The sequence below is a fragment of the Chiroxiphia lanceolata genome, chromosome 11, assembly GCF_009829145.1.
Source record: "Chiroxiphia lanceolata isolate bChiLan1 chromosome 11, bChiLan1.pri, whole genome shotgun sequence".
NCBI classification, from domain to species: Eukaryota; Metazoa; Chordata; class Aves; order Passeriformes; family Pipridae; genus Chiroxiphia; species Chiroxiphia lanceolata.
The window spans coordinates 3,935,312-3,954,632 of record NC_045647.1 but is presented as its reverse complement, the minus strand read 5'-3'; the positions used below and the strand labels follow the sequence as shown (position 1 = coordinate 3,954,632).

Sequence of the window (19,321 nt, the reverse complement as noted above, 5' to 3'; positions counted from 1 at the left end):
ACTTCAGGACACTCATAGACATGTGAAAAACTACCTCGAACTTGGGGTAAGCAGCAAATCCTCAAATGAGGTGTTGTAAAGTAAGGTATGGATAGATTTCACTTAAGAACTTGTTTTCTAGCAACATTCCATGAAAAATGTATTTCAATTAACGGACCTATGTTGATTTTATCCACAGTCTGTCCACTCAAATCATCATTTCTCGGAATTGGATGCATGGTGGGAATTGAATCTCTTTGTGGGAACAGGTGTGAACATTTGCTGTGTGCAGCGCTGCCTTACGTCTGCTGCAAACACAACACAATCTTCATCAAAACCTCTCTTCATTAAAACATCTCAGTTGTGAGATTTTTGTGCCATTTGCTACCTGAATTTGAAAAAAAAATAACACTTTTTTCCATAGCACACTTCACACAGTGGCTGAAAAGAGACTGCTTGCATAACAAGTATTATGCAATTTCCCAAATAAATAATACCTTTGGGGGGGGGAGGGAAGATTACAATATCTTCAAGATTTTCAAGCCTGCAGATTTGGCCTCAAAACCAGACTCCACAAGCCATTCAAAAATCTTCCTGATAATCATTGCCATCCCATCAGTACCCAAATATCCCACCAGGAACAATGCCCCAATGTGTATTAACAGAAGACAATCTTGCAAATACACAATTTACCACCAGAGTACATTCTCCAAAGAGGGTAAAGAGGCTGACACCAGCTAAAGAAAAACAAAACCAAAAAAATCACCGAAGTGCAACTTCATTAACCGTCTTCAGCCTGAAGTACTTTGCCAGAGCAAATATAGTAGCAAAGTATCTCACGTGGAAAAGAAAAAAGCTCACTAAAACACTGTGCAACTGTGTGATCATGAAGATGTTTACAGTGTGAGGGCTGTTTGTTTTTTAAACAAGCCCGTAGTTTAAGTCACAAACATCTCCTGGAGAGCAAACAGAGAAGTAAAAAATGAAGCCCAAGAGGCAGCACAGAGAAAAATAAAAGAGCGAGGGACTTGTCCAACAGCCAAATTTTGAAAAATAATTTCACTGGCCTGAAAAAAATTTTGCTTCTCCTGAATTTTTTTCTTGTTTTTGTGATTTGGCCTTTTCTCTCCATTGGTGTTTCAGCCCCCAGTGTACAGGGTTGGCAACCCTGGTGTGTGACATCCAACAGTGTCACCGACTCTGCTGTGCAACAGGAACATCCACCTGCACCAGTCCCTGCTCCAGCCACTGCAGCAGCCAGGAATCTCAAACCTCCACCCAGAGCACAACCACAGCCTTGTATTTGCACTGGAAATAGGCTGAAAGAGACAAAGGGACTCCAAGAGTAAAAGAAACCTTAAATTAACTTTCATTGAAAACTGAAGAGGTCCACTGCAAGCTTCAGATCTTGGAGGCCCAGGGAGATTTTCACCAACTTCAGGTGGATATCAGGGAGTAGAAAAGAGGGACATTGAGCCTTGCAAAGCCAGCATCCATCCCACCAGAAACTACTGACATTAGATTACACTTTCACAATGGGGCTAATCAGCCTCGTTCCAAACAGGAGCTGCATTTATCTCCTCAGAACAGCAGAGTTTTTTCTTAATTATCCAAGGTCAGTGGCAGTGAATATTGAACAAACTGACTCAGAGAAGCAAAGTAGATACAAAACTGGAGGGCAGGCAGCCTTACATTTGCTTAGCAGTAGTATCACATTTTATAACAAATTTTTAGACATGAGAACTACTTTCTAATTAATCACCAATCGATATGTTTGATAAGGTACATTTTTAGAAACAGAAATATTAAGTTCTATACCAGCAAAATTCTCGCTTTTTCATAGAATCATATAGGTTGAAAAAGACCTTTAAAATCTTAGTCCAAGCATTAACCCAGCACAGCCAGGCCCACCACTAAACCATGTCTCTAAACACCACATCTAAACATCAACTAAAAGAAAAAAATATTTTTAAATGTTGGACTGTAAAGCTTTAAGACAACTGAAGCATTCAGTGAGCTAAAGGAATAAAATTGCATTCACTTTTTTATCAAACTCACCCAGAATTAGAGCAACACCTCAGAATTCTCATTACCATCTCTGTGTACTTAAGATACTCAGAGACACTAATATTAAAAACTTGAAAGCATTACACCTCCAGCTCAATACCTATGAGACAGGAGGTCTGAGATACACAGACTCATCTGATGCCTTGCTAAAAGACGCAGCTTTTCCTGACAGGTTTGAGCCTGTCACAAAACAAGCTACTCTGCAAGCCTCAATAGCCATTTCAGCTCCCCTAAAAACACAAGTGGTTAAAGACTGACAGTTTTACTAGGACTGTATAACAGGAAGGTGTTGCATAATTGCCCTGAAATTTCTATTCAAAAACCCAACAACAAAAATGTGTATTGCTCTCACGAGCTGAAGAGTTATTTCATGTGGCATTCGTAATTACACAGCAGTTAAAGACTTCTGCAAACACAGAAGCAAAGAATAGTTCCAACAAGTCTAAGGCGAGGAGGGATCTTGGTCTGATCAGATCCTGATGAGGAGGACAGAGAAAAAGAAGGGAAGGAGAAAGATGCAGAAAGGTGATCCCATACATCTCATGATGGAACCAACACATCAGCAACAAACCTGCCCTGACCATAAGGGTGGTGGGACGAGAAGCATCACCCTTGAAACGTGTGGTGGTCCTCAGGCAGTGCAGGGATTCATGGGGCTGTATTTCTTTCCAAGTTACATTCTGGTTCCCTAAGCTTGTTGGGTACATTATATAACTATTAATTACACCGCTGTTCGGCGTCCTTTTAACTGCAATGATTCAAACTGCTTCCAGGAGCTCACTAATCCAAAGTACAATCCTCTTGACAGCAACTGACAGATTCAGAGTATTCAGTTCTAGCTGAAAGGAAGAAAAATCAACTCCCTCATCTGCCCGCTGAAAAAAGAGCCAACATTCCTGCTGACCAGACCCAGAGCTCCCTCAGGAGCTGGGACACGCTGCCCATGGGACTCCAGTCCTTGGGTTAATGCACAAAGGCCACCTCAAAATTCTAAGAAATGCAGCAAGTTGGGTCTGTTTTGCATTTTATCACAGGCACTGAAAGGTTTCATCCATCAGCTCCCGGACCCAGCAGACACCCTCCTCGGACACGTGCTCTGCCTCTGCCCTTCCCAGCCACTCTGGCAGCAGGAATCTTCCTTGCAAGCTCCAACACAATTCTACATGCATTATTTATCCCTCTTGCTAAGTCATGCAGTGGGGTAATTACTTAACTATTGTAATGATATTTTGCAATGGCTGTACTCTATTATTCTAATTGATTTTCATGAGCTTGCTTTTGCTGCGTGTTTTGAGCAAAGAGCGTATTTTCCTGGAGTATAAAAAAAGCCTAAGTTTGACATTAATTTTAAGCCTAAGAGTTGGATGTCAAAAATGAAATTTTAAAATTATCAACGTATTCTTAAGTAAAAAAGTGTTAGTATGTTACTCAGATTTTTGCCATCTCTGCTAAAAAACACTGAAGACATGTTTTTTCATTAATCTAATAAAAAGTTATTAACTATTTGTGTTAATTACAAAGTTTTTTCCTTCCAATAGAATGTTGTTTTCCTTGTAAAACTCTTCAAGACCTCAGTTAGTATAATTACCAAATGTCTGAAAGCTGAGAGATTGGCAACATTTTTATTAACAAACTTAAACTCAAGTCAAAACACATTTGCATGTCTTGCTTAACAATACATTAAATTTTACTGGGATAAATGCTCATCTTAGGACTCAGAGAATTGTTACAGTAAAACACTCTTTAGAATCAGTGCTTTCCCTACACTCAGTATGATACAAGCTACACAAAAGAGCAGCCCAATTAAACAATTATTTATGTCTCCCTACCCCCAGGATATTCTCCAGGCTATGCATGATTCAAGACGTACTTGTAGCAGTTTTGTGAAGTGATGAGCAGCATTTCAAAAAACACAATAGTCCCAGTAGTTCAAAACTGGTAAGAAAACTTTTTCTGCCTCGAGCCAGCAATTCTTCCAGGAGAAACTTTACTTTAAAAGCTGCTAAGGATATTACTCTGAACGGGCACAGGGAGGGAAAGCAGCGAGGTACGATAAGCAACCCGTCTTACCAATAATCTGCTGGCTACACATGCAAAGACATTCCCTCTCCAGGGAGAAGGAATATCATATTTTTGATCCAAGTGAGCACATGGATGAGACTCATTGAGAACTACAGCCCTGCAAAATTTGGTCAATCTGTTGGGTCTTTCTGTGTATTTCATTTCATTCTGCTTAAAAACAAGAAAATGTTTGGTCACCATCTGTGATGCTTTCTTAAAAAAAAAACCAAAAGCAAACCAAACAAAAAAAATCCCAGATCCAGAGTTGTATCAGTCTCAGCCACTGTTCAAACTTTAGAGGTTCCAGGATGACTGAGAGCAACGAGAGATCTGAGGACTCCTCTCCTTACATGGACACAGACCAACCTATTCCCCTGAGTCTCATTTAGGCCTTTATATAATACAACTCATTTCTCAATTCTTTTTTATCTGTTAAAAACATCTACCTGAAAAACAATAGTCTTGGAACAAAGCAAGATCACAAAAGACAACTGTGTTAAGTTTCATATCAACTTATTCCCTTTCTTCTCAGTGCATTGGTCCCAGAGGCCTGATCCAACCCTTGCAGCTGACAGAAAAGTGCTGCATTCACTTCTGCAGCCTCTGGACATGACTTGAAAAAATCAATGCAAAGAGCAAAAGGTCACATTCTCCCCAGGCATCAACTACCTGCTGAATCAAGACACGTTTTCAAGTGCCAACACACTTGGAAATACAGTGACCAACTGTTATTAAACTAATTTCTTAGCACAGGGTCCATATTCTGACACACTTCACACCTGTGACTAAGTAAAGCTGCTCCTTACACTTATATGCCCTCATGGAAAAAAAAAATAATAAACTACTCATGCTTGTGGCAGTGTAGTACACAGTTGTACAACTTCAGAGTTTTGAATTCAGAGTCCCAGTGGGAAAGTCAGGCTGGCTTAACACATAAAAAAATAAGTAAAGAGGAGAAAAACCAAAGAGATGCTACTAGATAAACTACTGCTAGATGGTATCCCTCACTCTCCCTGCACTTTAGGGAAAACCCTGAGAACTGGCACAGAACTGTAACAGGTACATCATTACAGGTCTTTTTTCCATTATTTGTTGGACACGTTGGGCTGTTGGCAGAAGGAATGCTTCTTCCAGGCACAAGCAGTGAGACTGTCCTCATATTTTACATCTGTAACTGCACAGGCTGAACATAGGTGATCTCCCATGCATTCACAGAGTAGGTCCGTGACACAAGGACGTGATGTTCAACCTCCTTGTTTGTCAACAATTTTTCTATCAATTTGCTAATTTGTAATTGGAAAAAAATGTCATCCCCTTCATAGAGACAGGACAGCATTTCTTTACCATAAAGTTTCACTATCACTTCTCTGAATGCTGATTCAGCCACAGTGACTCTCAGCACAGCACTGTAAATTCCCAGCGTGTACTTGTACCTTCCCAGCTGATGCAACCCGGGAGCCTTAACAAACCCTTCAAAGGCCTAAAATTCTGAATGCAAATGTGTGGTCCCAGCTTGCAGAGGTGCTGTCAAACTGACACTGTCAATAAGTCATTTAATGAAGCTCAAAATTCCACAGTTTGAGCTCTGCTATTCCAGCCCGTCCCTGTGGACAGCCTGGCAGTCCCATGGACCCTAACAAAGCATGTCTCGGGATGCATTAGATCTTCTTGACCTCAGAAGTTAAGCAACTCACAACTAACTTGACTCATATCCGGCAATAAGTACTTTTAATTAATGGCTTTTAATTGCTGCCAGAGCACTGCATTCCCACACCCATGATGAAGCATGTTCCTTGCTCTGCTAACCCGCATGTAAAATGGCACAGCTCTGACAACCCCGTGCCTTTAGTATGCAAACACCACGGAGTTCAGCCATTCGTCCCGAGCCTCAGGAGCAAAGGCATCACTGTACATGAGAGAAAAATGTGTACAAAAACTACCCACCACACCATTCCAGGAGTTGCAACATCACTTGCTTTCTTGCTGCCCCTGCTTTAAAATGATTATCTACGAAGTTCAGAGAAAGGAAGATAAGCACTGTTTGTTAAGTCTGACTTCATGTGCAGTTTCTGAGAAGACATTTCAGAACCTAAAGTGCTTTCCAAAAATGAACTTTGCCTCCCATAAGCTACATGTGGACTTCATACTGCATTTACTTTACAGACAGGGAAACCTATGCAGGTGAGCTATTACCAAGTTGTCCAGAGTCACAGTGAGTTAAAAGAGGGGAAAAGAAAAGTCTCCACAACAAGCAGTGCCCCACTCCCTGTACTAGAGTGTATACCCACCAGCCACCCAGAACACTTTCCTCCCAACACTCAGGGTTTCCATATGTGCCACTGACCATCTCTGGACACTGAGATAGTGCTTACATAAGGTTTGCAACCCTGTATCCTGAAACGGTAGTGCTCCTGCCCACCCCAAGGAAAGCCCACACTCGCTCCTGATGGGATCACTGCTACACCACCTCCACAGAAGGAAAGAGCCTGGAAAGGAGCAAAGCAGCCACTGAGGAAGAGCTGTTGCAGGTTAACTCAACCTCCCTGGGCAAAGCTGGATGATGCCCAGCACACCAACCTCAGTCCTGCTGCCACAGACCAGCACAGCACCAAGCTGTGCCTTGGTCAAGCCACCCACCACCCTCACTGCCACATGCTTTGCCTTTTGCTCCGACAGACCAGTGCTGTCAGACACTATTACAGTAACTTCTGCAACCCACGGGCTTCACTTTCAACACTTCTCCTCCAAATAAGACCCACAGCCCTTCAAATCCCACACTGGTATCGGGCAGCTGCCAGTCTTTCCTACACAAGTCAAGCTACTTGTGTGTAAAACCAGTGAGACACACACAATTCCCCCAAAATACTTCCCCATTTTTACAGATTGGTAATGCTATGCTGAATCAGAAACATTTCCTAGAGCTTATTAAATATTTTTGTTAAATTGATCCACACCCATGGACAACAAATGAAAACGGTTTTATTTCTCTGTAAGGCATCTGTGATAACTGAGCAATGGCAGCAAACAGGCACCAACCAGCTTCCTCACCCTATTAGCATTACAGAGGAAAGCCTCCCCTTCTGCTGCTAATGATGTGCTCTACCCTGTATCCCCAGGAGACAAATGACTGCACTGGCTGATTGACTCCATCACAGGGCCACCATCCATCAATGTATTGCCTCTCTTATTGAAATCTCATCTCAGGAAGAGAAAGTGCTCAGTGCCACTTCCGAAAAAAACAGTGAAAGCACTTTCAGAATAAGAGCTCCAAGATATATAATGAGAGCCAAATGTCTCAGCAGAAACACACATTTCCAACAACCTGAGCAGATCAGCATGCTTTGTCCAACCAGGGCAAGGAAAATTTATACCCTTCTGCTAAACTAGATTTTGGGGTTTTTTATTAAACAAAGGAATGAAACATGTACCATAGACGTAAATTTCTTGACCAAATTAAAACACAGACAGTGAATACAATCATATGGATTAAAAAATGGCAACCTGAGGATATTTAGCAAACTGATTTTCTGAAGCGTGAATTCCAGCATCTCTTACACAGGCTGAAATCACATTAACATCATGCAAGCCCCACTGACATCTGCAGAAGTGGGAAGAAAATACAAATCCTTCCCTATGTGTTTATTTAGTACATAGATAACAAAAAAAAAAAAGGGGGGAGCAATCCTATTCCATTAAGAAATACCCCTATAATATAAAAAAAGCTGCACATTTGGGAGCAGGGTGCAGGGGGTAACCTGTGCTCAAGACTCATGGGGCACTGTTCTGATCAACTTCAGATCACTGAAACCACCAAATTCCAGTAGCTCTGCATCCTCTGTCCACCTTCCCAATTCCACCATGTGAAGTTGCTCATGAATTACCCAGACACAGTTCCACATGCATAAAAATAATTTAGTTCAGGTAAAAATACTTTAGATTATGATCAGTCTGACGTCTGTCTACTCAAAAATATAAATCTGAAAAGGACAGCTTTATCTCAAGCAAGATATTTTGTCTCACTTAGCACCTCTGCATGTTACAAACAATTCATCATAACTCTTGAAATCCCTATCAACAATCTGCTTGAGAAAACATGTCTAAACATTTACTCCTTGTTTAGCCCTAAACAAAATCCCAAAATGACTTGTTTTGCTTCCATTTTATTTAAAGACAACCAATCTGGTAAAGTCCTCAAACTAAAGTTTCTGGAACTCCTGAACAGAGACTCATGGAATGGTTTGGGTTGGAAGGGATCCTAAAGACTAATTTGTTCAACCCCCTGCCAAGGACAGGGACACCTTCCACTAGATCACGTTGGTCCATCCTGGCCTTGGACACTTCCAGGGATGGGGCAGCCACAGTTTCTCTGGGCAACCTGTGCCAGGGCCTCACCACCCACACAGGGAACAATTTCTTCCTAATATCCAATCTAACCCTGTCCTCTGTTCAGCTTGAAGCCATTCCCCCTTTCCAGGCCCTTGTCCCAAGTCTCTCTCCACCTCTCCTGGAGCCCCTTTAGGCACTGGAAGGGGCTCTAAGGTCTCCCTGGAACCTTCTTTTCTCCAGGCTAAACAATCCCAACTCTCTCAGCCTGTCTCTATAGGATAGGGGTTCCATCCCTCTGATCATCTCTGGGGCCTCCTCTGGACTTGCTCCAGCAGCATTACATCCTTCCTATCTTGGGGTTCCCAGAGCTAGAGGCAGCACTGGAGGTGGGGTCTCACCAGAGCACAGCAGAGGGGCACAATCCCCTCCCTCTCCCTGTTGCCCATGCTCTGGGCAAGGAGCACAGGACATGTTTTGCTTTCTGGGCTGTCAGTGCACATTCCTGGGTCACACTGAGCTTTTCCTCAACCAACACCCCCAAGTTCTTCTGCCCAGGGCTGCTCCCAGTCCATTCTCCATCCAGCCATGATGGTTGCATGGTCCCCCCTCTCTGGGCTGCCCAGGTCCCTCTGGATTACATTCCTTCCCTCCAGCATGTGACCACACCACAGCTTCATGTCATCAGCAAACTTGCTGAGGGTGCACTTGATCCCACTGTCCACACCAACATGTCCATATTCCCATATAAGCTGTAAACATCGTTTCTGGAAGTTTGCACCTCCATACAGCGACTGACAAGAAGCACACACCATGAATATTAAATATGGAACATTTCAGCTCCCAACAAATTGCCATAAAACAGATTGCTTCAAAATGTTTATAAGTCAGAAGGTCAACATCTATTTTACAATTACAAGACTTTTGCTTCTGCAGCAAAGAACATAATTACAAATTTTTAGTACTTTGATCTCTGTAGCATAGGAATGTACTCCACAGTCCCAGGCCAGTGTCTCAAATAAGACCACATACAGTTCAAAATCAGGTCTCCCAGCTTCACAATCCATGCTTTAGAACCCTAAAAACCCGTTTTTCTCATGCATTTCCAGTATTACTCAACAAAAGATTGGTTGTGGCTGTACTCTGAACTTTCTGAAAGACAGCACTTCAATAATAAAATATTATCAAAACAACAGCCAGTTTTAGCCAGTTCATTTTGGTTTTTCCTAGGCAGGACTTGAGATTCACATAACTCAGAAGACACTGAGCTACTGAACAATCAAACTAATCCCACCACACCAGCAAGGAGAAGTGATGCTCTTCCCCTCTCATTTATATTTGAGCCAGTCAGAATTACAATCTTTCCCATGTTTAACAGGCAGTGAATTTGTTGATGTACCAATTAGCACTCTGCTACAAAGAACATGCTCCTAATTAATAGCTGGTTTATGGGAAGAGCGATGTTAAGGATCTGGTTGTATCTCCAGATGTACCAAAAAAGTGTAAAAGGAGCTCTGGTTGATGTAAAGGAAATCTGTCTGCACAAAGAGACAATCAATGTATTTAGCATATGTCAGCTGTAAAAGGAACTTACATAAACGCAATGGAGGCATTTCCACATTATTTCTGTTGTATCCTGTACTCCTGGACATCTGCTTAGGGTAGCCTGGATGGGTTACTCAGTACTCATGACCTCCTCTTTTTGTCATGTCTTTTATAAACATGAAATGGCAAAAAGGAAAATTTTCCCTTACCTCTCTGCAGGCCTTAAGTAAATAAATACTCATAAACCCTCCTGTAAGACCCCTTCCTACTGGAAAAGCCCAAATTTCTCATTTTACCTTGTGAAGGAGGAGCCCAGTGCAAAGAGATGTAAAGTACAGCTGCAAGACACAGCCATAGAGAGACTTTGCACGAATCTTATTTCAAGGCAGAGCTACATGTTATGAAACTCCAGCTCACCTTGCGAGTGACCTACATTGTGGGACTGGAACCCACTAACCTACAGAACCACTCGAAATCCCACTAAATAGGTCAGTGGGTTTCCTCATAAGAAGAATTCCCCAGACAAGGACAGATGCACATCAAATAAAGGACAAGCAGAGCACATGCATCGCCTAACGCAGGAGTGCTCCCCGAGCCGTATGTCCCACCCTGCTGCTATATCCCTGCATGCCAGCAGGGCTCCCCAGAACTGCCCTCCACTTCTGTGTTTCTCACCAAGGGACCCTGGAAGGGCCTGTCTGTTTGTTCAAGCCCAATGGAGCAGTAAGAAAAGGAGCGGCACCACAGCAGGGAACAGAAAGCCTACCAATAATGCACAGCAAGTCTTGCAGCTGCCGGAGCACAAGTGACACCTGATTCATGACCAGCAGTGAACTAGCCTGGAGTTATGGCAGGGGTGTCCAAGCTACAGCACAAAAGCCAGATGTAGCCAGCCAAAACAATCCATCTAGCCCGTAGCAGATTTCCTGACACCTTTCATCCCTCATTTGTCTTGGGTCTCATGCGCTTTTTTCAAGGGCCCAACAGTTCAGCCAAAACAGAGCCCCAGAGCACCGCACGCTGCTGGGGAACACCAACACGGCACAGGACAGCCAGCCAGGATCCCACAGGAGCCAAGGGTGGCCACAGAGAACCACGCCTGCATCCACCACTTCTCTCCTCTCAACTATTACTCCAGGCAACACTGCACACTTTCTTATTTCTAGTTCATCCAATTCCACTGACCAGAGGAACCCACGACCGGGTGCAAACACACCCACCAGTCCTGCAAAGGCAGCAGCCCCTCCACATCCAGCTGATGGGAACATGAAACAATCAGGGCAATTAAGAAAGGCATGGAGAGAAAGTTGCTGTGCATTCCTCTGCCTACCAGTTCCCCACAAGGACCTGTCAGGAGCAAGAGGTCAGTATCCCAGTGGACAGGACGCCTGTTCGCAGCAGTAAAAGAGCTGCATGCCCTCTCCTCCTACATGCACATACATACTTTGATTTAGATTCCTGTCTCCCAAGAAAGCAGCTGATGGAGAAAGGGAAAAACGAATAATATCCACACTGCATATTATCAGTGATATATTAACATGCTCAGTGTTGCAGTTTATCCACTAGATCTTTTGAGAGTCTCCAAGAGAAATCAGAGATTGACATTAAGTCCTACCACCCACAATTATTTAACCCAAACGGGCAGTCCACATAAATATTATAAGCACCCCTTATCCATGCTGAAGATTTTACTACTAATTTTAGCAAAAAGATCTTTTTATCCTAATAAAACCAGGAAAACAACAGATACAGCAATTATTCCTTAATAGGACAGTTGGGGAAAACAAGTGGTAGAAGCAAAGTGATCACAGGAACCACCACACTCCCTACTGCATTTGTCACCAACAGCATCTCAGGTACCCAAATCTGACAACCGTAGCAAAGGGGTATTGCCTTGGTGCTGCACGTCAATACTGAAGATCTTCCCTGCTGAGAATGATTTCCCAGAGGTGCTGAGATCTAAGAGAAATCCTGGGGTGATGGTAATGAGATCATTAATGCCAGAGCCAAACACTGCAAAGAGCAAATCAGGACACAACTCTCACTTCTTTCAAACAGCTGAAGTACAAGACACAGACCTTACACCAGGGTTATGCTTGCACCAAGTAATAGCTCATCTGAAGCTGAACAGCTTTATCTGCTCAGATGAAGCCTCACAGACTAACTCCCTGCCAGTTTAAAAAATAAGTGTAGCATGAATCTGTACCAGTAGTCAGTTCATAATGGATCAATACTCCAAGGCATATGGCTGAGACAGCTGGGGTCCTGCAATACAAGTCACAAACTTAGTGTGTGGTCAAACCACAGCCCCAGAACTGAGGGTTTGCTGTGAACCATCAACATTCTCTTGTCAAATGCTGTTTGCTCCTGCCCTTGGCTCCTCTGCCCTGGTGGCTTTGCCAGACTTAGCAAAAGTACTCCAAAGTAACAGCCACTTACTTGTAGGCAGTGTAGGTAAACAAGGTATGAGACAACAGAGATCTCAAGAACTCCTGGCATGTGGGCAAACATTTTGCTAATAGGTATTGTGCATTCCAGCACTCAGAACTACCCAGGCAGAGTTACACTGCACTCTCCATCACCAGCACAGCAGTCCCTGAGGGGACACATCCTCAGGATGTGGATGGCCCGGTGGAACACTGGCAGAGCTCCAGGCTGGTACTGACCATGCTTCCCTCCACCTGATCCAACAGCCATTTAACTGCAGCGATCGATGGGAAAACCAGGGATGATTTAACCAGAGATCTAAACAGCCAAAGAGTAAAACAAGTATTCCAGAGTAAAGGCACCAACATCCCTTCCACAACAGCTTTTTCCAGATGAGTTACATATTGCATTTTTATAGAAATTAAGCCACTTAGAGGTCAGTCCTAATGTTAAAGAAAACCAACCTAATGCAGGTGAAAGCTGTCTAACTTGAAAGAACCTAAGTAAACCACTTTGCTTCCACCCTACAGCACAGCCCCACACCAAAGCAAGCGCTTTCAGAAGAACAGTTCTGCAAACACATGGCAAATAAGCAGGGCATGTATTAGTTGTAGGAAGGTCAGGATCATAAGCTTGATTCCTCATTCCAGGAATAGCAGGACTATCTGGTGCCTATTCTGGTCAGCCCAGCTTGGATGCAGAACAAGAGAATACTTTTCCACGGTGACATGGACAGTAGTTTGCATCCCTCAAGGCGCTAGCTTAGATCCTGCAAACATGCAAAGGAATTTTCTGGAGAACTGAAGGGGAACAAAGGCCAGTATCTGTGACACCCGTTCCACACAAGAGAATATTCATTTTAGAATTATGATTAAGAGTTTCAGCTTGGCCTCCCCTCAAAAATAAAGATGCCAAAAGGGTGAAGCAGTACTGACATTACTCCTTCAGCAGTGTATATTCACATCACTTGGTGCAAACTCCAAACCAGGCACTTCAGGCATACAGGTATTAGCAACAAATAAAACAGAAACGCTTATTAAGTGTACACCTTGCAGAGGGGACACACACTCTACAACTTATTAATTTTGTACTTTAAACTCCCATTGTTTTATTAATTTGCATGTCAGACATCCAGTTGTTGCTTTCACATGTTCCACTGACTTTAAGTGTATTTCTCTGTACTCAAGGCATATTCATGATAAAAGGATGTGCTTTCAGACAAGGAAAGCACTTATCCTGAAGTTAGAGCAAAATTAACATCGGAGAAGCTCCACCACATCGCAGGGCTTGCCTATTTATCCAACAGGAAAGTTTCAGAAAACAGTATCTCTGAAATCAGGAGGGAGCAAATATTCTCCTTCACAATGATGCCTGAAAACAATCCCACGCAGAAACACTTCACAGCCATGTCTGGGAGGAGAGAGGAAGTTACAAGAGGTGTACAGGAACATAACATATGTAAACTATCAAAGAACCAAAGGCGAAGAGGAGCAAGAATACCACTAGGAAAATCAAACAAAACCAGGGACCCATCACCTACCCTCAAATAGGAACTCACAGCTCCTTGAAATGGGAAATACGAGGCCAAATCCTGCCCTCACAGTCTTAGGAAATCCAAAGTAAACTTTCCTTCCGTGTCAGAAGTAGGAATGGATATTGGAAAGGAACATGTGGAGCAAACTTCCTAGTACAAGTTTTAATTCAAGCCTTCTCCTGTGTGCAGGAGCTGGTGTTGCTACACCAAAGCAAACCACCAGAAGAGCCTCAGGACACAAGGGGTGACCAGCACCAGCTCCCTGTGCTGTAGCACCATTCCAAAAATCTCCAGGAAAGGAAAAAAGCATTGTACACCCCAGCAAACACCTTCCCACCGCTCACTCCCAAGCCAGTCCCTTAAATCGTCGGCTCATCCAGCTGAGCGTTGGGTTCAGCCGAGTTGAACACAGCCTGCATCTTTGGCATGATCCTCACAAAAGGAAAACAGTAGGAAAAACTCAACATACTTGCTTAAATAGAAAGTAATAAAAGTTTAACCATAGAATAGCAAGAATCAGGTTGAGGAAAGGGAGTCAGTGACATACTGTAACAAATCCAGCATTCAAGTAAGTGCCACAGGTTTAATGTAATCTGTGCATGACAACTCCCAATTCTTCAGAGATGGATTTGACCTAATTTTTATTTAAAAGTGCACCTGAAATATTTATAAACAGCTCCCTGAAAAAATACTCAGGTACAATTTAACTGTTTAGCCTCTACAATGATTTTGACTTGGCAGGTCAACTCTGAAACTGTGTTTGAAGCTCCTTTTACGAGATCCTAGGGAAAGAGGATAGTTGGATCTGAGAAAATAAAACTTCTAACTGCTGCCAGCCACCCCTCCCACACGCCAAGAGATCATATCAAGTCTGAAAAAAAATACACACGGTGAGAATTAGCTAAGGGCCTCACTAGTTCTTAAATCAGAGAAAATTTATCAGCCAAAGTAAATTCCACAACAAATAACTGGCTTCAGAGTGGAGGGAGGGGGAAGTAGGTCATACCAGATCTTAAAAAAACCCTGGGCATACTGTAATTGCACACAATAATTTGATGAAAACCAGTTGCCTCACCATGCCTTTCACTACTTGGTTGAGGTTTTTCTTTAAAGTGAGTTTGATAAATTTCCATAAGTGTTACTGAAGTAAGTCACAATGAAGCAAGGCAGTTTTAACTGTGGAAGTGTCATCAACTTGTCAAATTGCAACTTAAAAGTCAAGCTCATCAGACACCTTATATTTCAAGTAATAGATTATCAATCATAACTCATTAAGTATCTTTACATCAGTCATTTATTTAAAAAATTCTGAAGAATTTCCCCAGCAGTGACTTGCATGTCACATACTATAACATTCAAAGTAACACCACAAATAGCTCTGACCTCCCAGGATTTCCCAACACACAATGCTCCCTCACAACACTTAATCACTTCTGCTTTCTGTTGTATTTATTCATAAATTATACAAATATGCAAGAAGACATGATGGGCCATTGAATATTTTAAATACTTTCTCAAATTCTACAAACAAAAGCAATTTTAAAAGCAGCAAAAAATGAATAGAAAGCTGATGAATTAAATGAATTAAAATTAGAAGCTATTCATAAGGGTCCATTAAAAGCTAAACAGAATTACAATGTTCTAGACCCGAGGATCACATCTGCAAGTAAGTCTATAGCTCTTAACCTGAAATCATCGACTGCTATCCCTCTTAATAGCTCTTTAAAAGACAAAACATCCTACTACCTCAACAAACAGTTTGAAAATTATCATTTAAAAAAAAAAAAAAAAAGAAGAACAAAAGTAAGGGCACGTGAGAGCAAGCTGCTGCTCTCCAAATGAACAGCAGCATGGTGGCCAATGAAAATAATAGTGTCTGATACAAGATCCATCCCATATGGGCTCCTACATCTCATTAAGGCTCTCCTCACACCAGCACCCAGGCACATGCTGGACGTGAGGCTGTGGGAGCGCCTGTAGTAGCACAGCTACAGACCAGGCGACTGCAGGATCAACATGTTTTACCTGAGCCAACGGGGAAGCCAAGGAAACAGAGACCCACAGGAATCAAGCGTGCTGGGAAGGTTTAGTGGGCACCCAAAGTGAGGCTGGACGAGCCAAGAAGCAGCACAGAACGCTACTGTCCCAGAAGCTCGACCTTATTCATGCTCCAACTATGCTACTCCCCACTGGTTTAAGTTCAACACCTCTGTACAACTTGTAAAAAGCACAGAGATACTTGTAGCCCGTCGTGCACCATAAAACACACCGTGAAGCACTACAGCACTCTGTTACTGTAACTCAGAGTTTCAATAGCCCGAAAACACGCTGCCCATTAAAAATGTAGGCACTTCACTTTGTCTAAAGAACGGTGCGAACAATAACAACCCAACAAGCTTTCACCTCCTCTGTCAATCAAGCCAAGACAGCCAAGTCATGCAAACAGCCTGCTGATGAGAGCACCTCAATACACAGCTGCACTCAAAGAACACCACGCCTTTCACAATGGAAACCTTACAGACTGTTTCCTTGGCAGAGCACAGCAATGGGAACTCAAATTTGGAAGGTACAATATGAACAAAATCAGGAATCAACATGGTAGAAACAAACCACAAAAAGACAGAAGAATCAGAGCACCGCACGCCTGTTTTAGCGCCACCTGATACCCCCAGGACAAACTTTCTGAACCTCTTAACTGGGAGAGAGCAAGTTTTGGGGCTTTTTTTTTTGAGATTAAATTAAGCACTGTACGTTAGTTTCACCATCTCAACAGACCTCCACAGTTACTCAGCGCAAGGCAATCACAGAGACCTGACAGCTAAAGCTTTCAGAAATCCGCACCATTCCCACACTGAGCACAAAGCCGATTCCTTTCTGATGACAACAGTCACGGAGAGATCAACATCTCAGGGAGGGAGTTGTTGTTCTCATGGCATCTTTAGTTTCAGCCGTTTCCTTTCTCTCTCGCTAATCCTCAATCATTTCTACTCCTGTAAAAAACACGGGTAAACCCGCACCCAAACCACAGAAAACCATCTGCCCCAAACCACAGAGTGGCTGGCTGTGGATCTCCAGCAACAAAAAAGCACAGAACAACAAAAAGATTCCAGGTTGCTGCCACATCCACGAAACATGTCTTCAAGCTCCAATTAAACGCTTGAAAGAGAATTTTTAAAATCCACAAGCTCGTGAACAGGGAGAGAAGGGGCTGCACCGAGGGGAAGGGGGGATGCAACCGGCCGATGTGCAGGCAACAGCGAAAAAAATCAACAAGTCGGCGCAGCCCAGCGCGGAGCAAAAGCCGCGTCGGAAGGTGCGGACGTACCTTGTGGAGGTGCCTTTCCTGACATCGCAGATGCTGCATTTGAAGGCTTCGGCGCTGTTCCTGAAGGTGCACACGCTACAATCCCAAAAGCCTTCATCGGCTGCAGGTTTGGCTTGCCTTTTCGGCCTTGAGGAGGGGGAGGGAGAGGGGAAGCGTGTGTGTGTACGTGTGTGTTTGGGGAGGAGGAGAAAGGCGGCGGGAGGAGGAGGGAGAGGAGGAGGAGGAGGAGGAGAAAAAGAAAACACACACATGAGAAACCATGTTACAGAGCCCCGAAACCCAGCGCCTGCTCGCACCGCCGCTCTCCCCCGGGGCCGGGAGCAGCCGACAAACACGGAGCGGGGCCGGGCCCGGAGAGGTGCGGGGGGCGCCGCGCTCCGCCCCGGCCCCGCCGGGCCGAACCGCGCCGGGCCGGGCCGCCCGCGTCCCCCCGCCCGCGGCGGGAGGGTGGGTGGGTGGGCGAGTTTGCGGGCTGGGAGGCGCGTTCCCTCCTCCACCTTGTTAAACCTCCCTTTGTCTGGGAGCGGCGAGTGCGCGGAGCGGGGAGTGCGAGGGGAGCCGCCATGGCTGCGCTCGCACCGCACCAGCCCTGGCACCGGCGGCAGGCTGGGAGACACCGGCACTCCTCCTCCTCCCGCTGCCCTTCCACGCTCCCTCCATCTTAGGAGCCTCCCTCGCTCCCTCCCCGCCCGCACCCCCCCCCCCGTACCTGGCGGGGCGGCGCGGGCTCGCCGCCCCCTCCCCGTTCGCTCCCTCCATCTTAGGCGCCCCTCGCCGCCTCCCCCCCGCCGCGGCCGAGCACACGCCGGCGGCCGCCAGCCAGGGCCTACCCGCCGCCATCCCCTCGGCCGGGGCTGGGGCCGCCCCGCCGCGCTCCCTCCATCTTACCGCCTCTCCCCGCCCGCCCCCGCGCCCCCGCTCACCTGGTCGGGCTCTTCTTGTCGCCCATGACCATGGATCGGGGCCGCCCCTGCCCTGCGCACAAAGAAAGAGGCGAGGGGAGGGAGGAGCGGGGGGGGGACGGGGCTGCCTCCGTCCAGCAGGCTCCGGCTGCTGCGCACCCCGCGCCGCCGCTCCTGCCGCTGCCAGGCTCCGCTCCGGACTAGCAGCGCAGCGCACCCCGGTGCCCTCCCTCCTCCTCCTCCTCCTCCTCCCTCTCTCCCTCCCCGCGCCGCGCCGCTCCGGCGGGCGGAGCTGCCGCCGCGCCGCGGCCAATGGGGGCGGCCCCGCCGCCGGCCCTGCCGAGGAGGGAGCGGGGAGGGAGCCGGGAGCGCCCCCCGCACCGCCCCCGGCGGGTCCCACCCCCGCCCCGGCCCAGAGCCCCTCAGGCCGCTCCCCCCCCGCTCTGGGACCCCGCCGCGCCGGGAGCGCTCCGGCTCCGGGCAGCCCGCGGTGGCCCCTTCTTTTCCTTCCCTTCCCCCTCGCGGGACTCGCCGTCCGCCCCTCCCCGGGGGAGCGGGGCTGAGCCCCCGCCGCGGGGCGGCTGCGGGCGGGACCCGTCCTGCCTGAAGGGCGGCGGGTCCCGGCGGGGGACGGGGGGCGGCTCCGTGAGGGGAAGGGCGGCCAGACCCGGCTCGCCCGCCCGGTGCCTGCACTGGGAGTACTGGAGGGGCCGGGCAGCAGGAGCCAACTCCTGCTCCGTGCCCTGACCTCGGGGCCGGGCCCCCGCTGCCTTCACGAGTGCCTCGGCCACCACCTTCACGAGTTGCCTTCCCGCCCGGGGTCAGGTCACTGGCCCGCAGCGCTGCCGTAGTGCTGCTCCCAGAAACGTTCCCACAAATCCCTCAGTGACCTGTCGACTCCACCAAGCACGAGCTGTGGTTCTTCAAAACTCCTAAGGTGGTGAACAGTGGCATTTCCCAAAAGGTGGCATTTCCCAAAAGCAGCAGTTCTGCCCCGAGGTTCCCCGCTGGGGCCTGTGGAAGCGCTGGGATGGCAGGCTGGACATGCCAAGGATGAGCTGTCACCGTCATTGCTGACCCCCTTTCACTCAGGGACAGTTCCTCAGCACTGGTGGATGGAGGATTTGGGGGCCGCCAACAGCCTGAGAGAGGACAGGG

At 46.2% G+C, this 19,321-nt stretch overlaps 1 protein-coding gene across 1 annotated transcript in view; it reads right to left on the bottom strand.

Annotated features, from left to right (window-relative positions):
• The window catches only part of RYBP (RING1 and YY1 binding protein), a 43,266-nt gene extending 24,865 nt beyond the window's left edge, over positions 1–18,401 (bottom strand). The window contains exons 1-2 of the mRNA XM_032699339.1: positions 18,185–18,401; positions 17,262–17,387 (exon numbers count right to left, since the gene is read on the bottom strand). Coding sequence (XP_032555230.1) covers positions 17,262–17,387; positions 18,185–18,216 — 158 coding nt within the window. The 5' untranslated portion in view covers positions 18,217–18,401. The remainder of the gene's footprint in view (positions 1–17,261; positions 17,388–18,184) is intronic.
• Between the last annotated feature and the right edge of the window lie 920 nt (positions 18,402–19,321).